The sequence below is a fragment of the Branchiostoma floridae genome, chromosome 3 (genome assembly GCF_000003815.2).
Source record: "Branchiostoma floridae strain S238N-H82 chromosome 3, Bfl_VNyyK, whole genome shotgun sequence".
Classification (NCBI taxonomy): domain Eukaryota; kingdom Metazoa; phylum Chordata; class Leptocardii; order Amphioxiformes; family Branchiostomatidae; genus Branchiostoma; species Branchiostoma floridae.
Window position 1 is genome coordinate 1338953 of NC_049981.1, and position 6000 is coordinate 1344952.

The 6000-nt window shown below is 39.5% G+C and overlaps 1 protein-coding gene across 1 annotated transcript; it reads right to left on the reverse strand.

The window, feature by feature from the left end:
* Positions 1 to 227: 227 nt before the first annotated feature.
* Positions 228 to 4671, reverse strand: LOC118411030 (centrosomal protein POC5-like). Its single transcript, XM_035813034.1, has 6 exons — positions 4633 to 4671; positions 2438 to 2588; positions 2281 to 2345; positions 1667 to 1836; positions 982 to 1150; positions 228 to 436 (listed from the first exon to the last, which is right to left on the reverse strand). Exons 1-6 carry the CDS (start codon positions 4669 to 4671, stop codon positions 269 to 271), a joined length of 762 nt encoding a protein of 253 aa, XP_035668927.1. The 3' UTR covers positions 228 to 268.
* Positions 4672 to 6000: the final 1329 nt, after the last annotated feature.

Consider the following 6000-nt stretch of genomic DNA (forward strand, 5'->3'; position numbering starts at 1 on the left):
TGACAGTTTTAACTTGAAAGTTAATGATTTTCAACATTCAAGTCAATGCCATACACCATTGACTAGCTGGTGTTTTTTTTACAAAGCTGTACAGATCTAAAACTTTAAAAGTAAAAGAATTCCAATCTGTAAGACTGTAATAGTAGGTAATTTTGTTAAAAAAGAAAAAAAATCTGCAAAACAGACACTAACTGTGGAATGGTTGATTGTGTTCTCTGGTGCTATTTTCTGACACAGTTAATATCGTAATAATTATCCTATTTCATAATTACTGAACAACTTTGACGGAGTGGACGTTCGGTGTCCCCAGATGAACTTTGCCAGCTTGACCTGCGACCTTTCTCTGAGCGATGGTGGACTGGGACTGCTGCAAGGGCTGCTGGGACTGGGAGGGCATTCTGGGATACCTGTCTGCTGTGGCATGCCCAATAGTTTGCTGTAGATAAAAAAAAAAACATCAATGAGATGAAAAACATTTAGAAGATTCATTACAAACTGTGAGAACCAAAAAGGTGTCTGTACTGAGTCTCTTTTCTTTCCCACAGGGCCAAGTTTCTTCATATTCTTGTTAAAAAATCTACTGAGAATTTTGCTCTATCTGCTTAATGTACAGAATGCATATCTGATATCTTTACCATATTGACAATAACCAGTTCAGAAATGTCAATTACAAGCTTAACATACAAACTAGTCTAAAGATAGATGCCACGGGCTGAGCCATTTTACATAATTTTAGCTTTAATACGCTCTGAAAGCAACCAAAAGAGTACTAGTGTACTAAAACAAGTACCGGTAAAAGAGAAAGGCTGTCATTCAAGCTACACACTATGTAGAAGCATTTAATATGATTTCTACATGATTTTGTGTGTGTCTCACTGCCAAAACAAATCACAATAGAACAAGGCAAAGAAAATAATGTCTGTCAAAATGGCACCCACATCTATCACCATGACTACTATGTCTATCACCATGACAACCCACCTGAGTGACAGGGTGATGCCTCTCCACCATGACAGAGCTCATGGGCGGGGCCAGTCCCATGGCAACGCTGCCCGGACCCTTCCCAGCCTGCCCCAGCTGTGGCCCCTTCTGCTTCGCTGTGACCTTGGCTGTGATTGTCCTTGACCCTAGTTTCTGGGCTGCAGATGACCTTGAAAAAATGGAGACAAGCTACTGAAAATTTGCCTACATTCCAATTAATTATACAAGTCATCAGACATTAATGCAGATGGAACAAAAAATTAAGACAATGTACTGAGAATTCTGCAACAAGATATTGATATACAGTGTTGATACCAAATTTGTCTAAAAGAAGAGGTATTTTAAAAACAAATCATACATTATAATAAAAAAGTTAATGGTCAGACACATCAGATACATGTAACAATAACATCCACAACCTTTTGTTAGTCACTCAGAGTCAGAAGAAACGTATATTATCTTACCTTAAATTACTCTGGCCATTTGAAAGTTTTACAAGTCTATTCAGTTGCTTGTGAATGAGTAACTTTTGTATTGTGTATCCTCTGAATGTGTAAGGCTTCTAACCTCCATTGGTTTGTAATACACTGTCTAATTCCTTCATAATAGTTCTTGCAATCTGTGCTGACATAGTGCATAACTTTGTACACGATCAACAAATGGAATCCTCAAAATGTGTACTCACAGTTTCAGTTGCAGGTCTGGCAGTGCTGAAGCTGACGGAGGGTTTGGGTGGGAGGTGCTGGCTGGTGACCACCCGGGGTGGGGGAGCCTGGGGGGGGGGCCTGACTGGTACACCTCCTCATGGGGGACAACCGTTCCTCTTCCTAATCTTGAGGCTTCGCTGGTCTCCCCCTGTCATGGGTTGGAAAGGAAAGAGGTCAACAATTTACATAAAAATAGACAATACTCTTGAGAGTCCAATTGATTTCTCAATGGCACTAAAAAGTCCTACATACATGACTCTTTCTGTAATTTATATGCAAGTTGCAATTCTTGAGAATTCTGCTTATTGAAATTAAAGGACATACCAGATGTTTGGGTTACCCTTAAATTTGTTTATCTTTTTAATCCAATATATGAAAATCCTACTTTTTCAATTATCTAATAATAATGTTTCCAAACTAATGACTTTCAATGTAAACAAAACTTAAAAAAAAAATCAGGGTGAGTTGGGAGGGATGCCTACATATCCCCCTATGACAAAAAACAAAAGAGAGAATATAACTTCCTTCATAGATGAACCCAATACCAACCCCAGAATATAGAAGATAATTAAAATTACTGTTTACCACCCACCCTGGTCCCCTGGTGGAACATGGACATGGCCTCCAGGTTCAGTGCACACACCCCGCATGTAAAAACTGTTTCACACCCACACCCACCCTGGTGGAACAATTTTGGACATGGCCTCCAGGTTGAGCGCACACTCCACATATAAAAACTGTTTACCCACCCTGCTCCCCCTGGTGGAACATGGACATGGCCTCCAGGTTGAGCGCACACACCCCGCGCATGAATGCCTTCTTCATCGTCTCCTCGTACTGGTCACGCTCACCGTGCAGACGAGTCATCTCGCTACGCGCTGCCTCCAGGGCTTCGTTCAACTGGGGCAGAGAACAAAGAATACTGTAAATCATTGTCAGTTAACATGTTTCTGATTAAACTGTGATCAGCATGAATCAAGGTTAAAGGAATTTATCATAGTCAATCACTGTAAATGCATTTAAGTTCGCAGGGATTTAATTTTACGGTAGCGAGAAAAGGGACTTTTCGCGGTGGTTTTAAGTTCGCGGTAACACCATAGACTGCTGCCATAATAGAAAAATGTTCACGGTGGTTTTAAGTTCGCGATGAAATGGTCACCGCGAAAACCGCAAACATGAATCCGCTGCAAACATTTCTGCATTTACAGTATACTAGTCCATAAAAGGCCTTCTAATAATCTCATTACATTTGGTAAAATTTCATTTTCTAGTTGTCTTTTCGCTGTTAATGGAGATAAATAGTGTACACTCTAACACTCTGTGTGCTCTGCAGTTGTTTGAAGTGCTTATGACACCAAGCTACAATATTTTCTTATCATCTGAAATAAGAATATTATCATTTTGTGTCAGTGACAATTGTAGTGGTTGTCATATCATTTATCTCATAATACTGATATTCATAAATGCAATACCAGCAAATCATGGTCGATATAAATTCCCATAATTTTTTTATATAAACTGTTTAACTTTTTTTTTTATTACCAGCAGCAGCTGAAAACTTTCCTTTTTCTTTTATCCAGGAGACCAGGACATTAGCAGACAAGAAAGACTACATCATTTAAGTTATGCCAAAGGACGGATGCCTGCTATCATACAATATCATCATTGTTAAAACCTGTCAGAAGATGAAAGACTATTAAACTCAACCCGTAACAAGAAGCAGGGATTGCATAACTTCCCTGCAAGATAGTTCAGGGGGTTCAAAAGGCCTACTTATAATATATGCTAACGTTAACAGTTATAATATTGAAATGATCTTTTGAGCCCTGCTTTAATGTAATGACACCACTTGTCACAGGATGCAGGAATCATCATGTTTTATCACCTTCATGTATCTCAAAGTCCAAAAGGATCATTCTCTTGAATACATATTTGCTTAGGTATTGGATTTTGGATCTGTCTTGTAACAATACTTGTCATACCCAATAATTTCAGGGAGAGAGAGAATGCACAGATTGAGAGAAAATGCATTTTGTAAAACAATAAAAGTGGTCTTGTTTCTTCTGTTGGATATACATATCTAGGTTTGGTGTGTTGTTGTTTTTTGTGAAACATTTCTACAATCAAACTTGAACTTGTAAATCGATATTTCATACTGCCCACCTGTATTTGTGTCGTACTTGTCACAAGTATGTCACAACACAGAAGCGCTACAAAGAAATATGTAACACAACTTCCTTGTTGATAAACTTCATGACTCTAACTTGTATCATCATGGTTAAATAATAAACAAAAATCATACTTATGACAACTGATATTCTTCTTGAATATCTGGAAGTGTGTTTGCTAAATCAAAGATCCTTGTCAAAACTGTATGGTAACGTTATTTGTCCACTTAAAGTTCCTGCATTTTAGACCTTTCAGCTGCTTGTACTCTCCAAGCAGAGGTTTGGCTTCGGCTATTTTTGATGTGTTTCAGGTGTTTTTGCCAGGTTTTCAATATTGTACCATCCTCATCATGTCCCACAGCCCAAGAAAAATACGCATCCATCAAAAACGCCTAAAGACACATAAAAACGATCAGGGCCCAACCTCTGTTTGGAAGTTGGGGAGTAAATTAACTTCCCCAATTTTTTTAAAGGTTGTATTAAAAACCTCACCTTTTCCAGAAACCCTAAGTTTTCTCGTTCTAAAGCGACAAAAGTATAAAGTGGTTACTTTGTAAAAAGATATGACATGTTATTTTAGAAGTTTGAAGTGTTGTTAGTTGCCGTAACGTTAACATAATTTGTATCTAACGTTAATATGTTCCAGCTGTGCGTCACCTGTTGTGAAACAGACGAGCAGGACCTGAGGCCAAGGCCACACACGTACACCGAGCTGCCCAACTTCTCCCTCCTCCTCCTGTCGTCAGCTTATATCTCCACATGGACCTGCTACAAACTGTTCGGAGAAGGGATTCTGTAGAGTCCTTGAACGGCATTACGACGAAGGTTCGCAACCCACAGGCGGTCGTAGACATGAGTAGGCCCGCTGTCATCCACTAGTGCAAGCCGCCATGTCGAAGTCGTGGCCGCACCGCGAGTTTCTACTCCGTTATAGCACGTCCAAATCAAGTTACTCCGTCTTAAAACTTCCAGTAGTGATTCATAAGGGTCTATGCTAGTCGAGAAAACAGAACTGTGAGTTTGAACGTGGTTGTAGTGAGTTAAATCCGTGTTGAAATCCATCCAGCCGCCCTCCCCACGTCTCCAGTTCAAACTCTTCCCGCTCATGGCGGCCACGCATAATTAATCAGCATCGTGACGTCACGTGTTGCCTGGCACCAACTTGACCGAGGTAAATTTCCTCCGGCGTATTTCCTATGTCGGTCAATTCATCATATACAAGTCCTTTAAGAATATTAGACAATATCATACTGTCCTGAAGCAGTACATAACGCTAGCTTGATTGTTTATAGTACTACCATTCGTAAGATAGATGTATAAATTATATAGTTTCTTAGATTTTTAGATATTAGTAACTCATGTAGTTAAACTGTTTTGTATGTGCAAGTTGCCACATCGTATCCTTTATACCCCTGTCACATTATCCACGATCTTCGGGCGTATCGATGAAAGATCGGGGGGCCATATTTAAGATCGATAGAGGGTTGCGCGTATTTTTCACCAGAAAACCGTCCCTGTCCCTGTCACATTAAGTCATACTTCCTTACCTTGTACAATTTTTGTGCAATAAAGTTATCATTACAAGCGAGGCTCGGGCGATTGCCGCAGAATCGTCGTCCAATAGATTTTCGCCAAATGTGACAGGGGTATTACAGTTGTCGTGCAATAAAGTCTTAGTCTATTTTCTCAAATGATGCTGAACGTTTCTCTTCTCCAGTTGAAGTTTATACTTATACCAAGGTATATAATCTTCCTTAAAGTCACACCAAGGAGCTTTTATCCGATTGAAGGCTTGATGAAAGCTCCTTGCTTATACCGTGTTATAGTTAACTATTATATATCGATATCACACTAGCTGAAGCTCTGGAGACATGCATGCTATCTGATAAAAAACAGCCCGGTGGATGCAGAATTCACAAGACATCAAACCTATGGGAAGAGCGACTAAAGTGTTTCCTGGATGGCTATCACTTCCGAAAATAGGTAATCACATTGTTGTATTTTTGCATGAAAGGGAGATGTTTGTAATTGCAAATGTTATCTTGTTATCATCCATTCATTCTGCCGTAAAAGTCCAGAGACGTACCACAAAATACATTCTTAACAGCCAGACAACTGCCAGTTACAGGAATAAGACTGATATG

Excerpts from the sequence above, each read along its gene's own strand:
- LOC118411030 (XM_035813034.1), bottom strand. The coding sequence starts at position 4,671 with ATGCCGTTCAAGGACTCTACAGAATCCCTTCTCCGAACA. Across the intron at positions 2,346-2,437 it reads GTTCCACCAGGGGGAGCAGG|TTTTTACATGCGGGGTGTGT; the intron begins GTGGGTAAACAG and ends GGTGTGAAACAG. Across the intron at positions 1,837-2,280 it reads TGTTCCACCAGGGGACCAGG|GGGGAGACCAGCGAAGCCTC; the intron begins GTGGGTGGTAAA and ends AACCCATGACAG.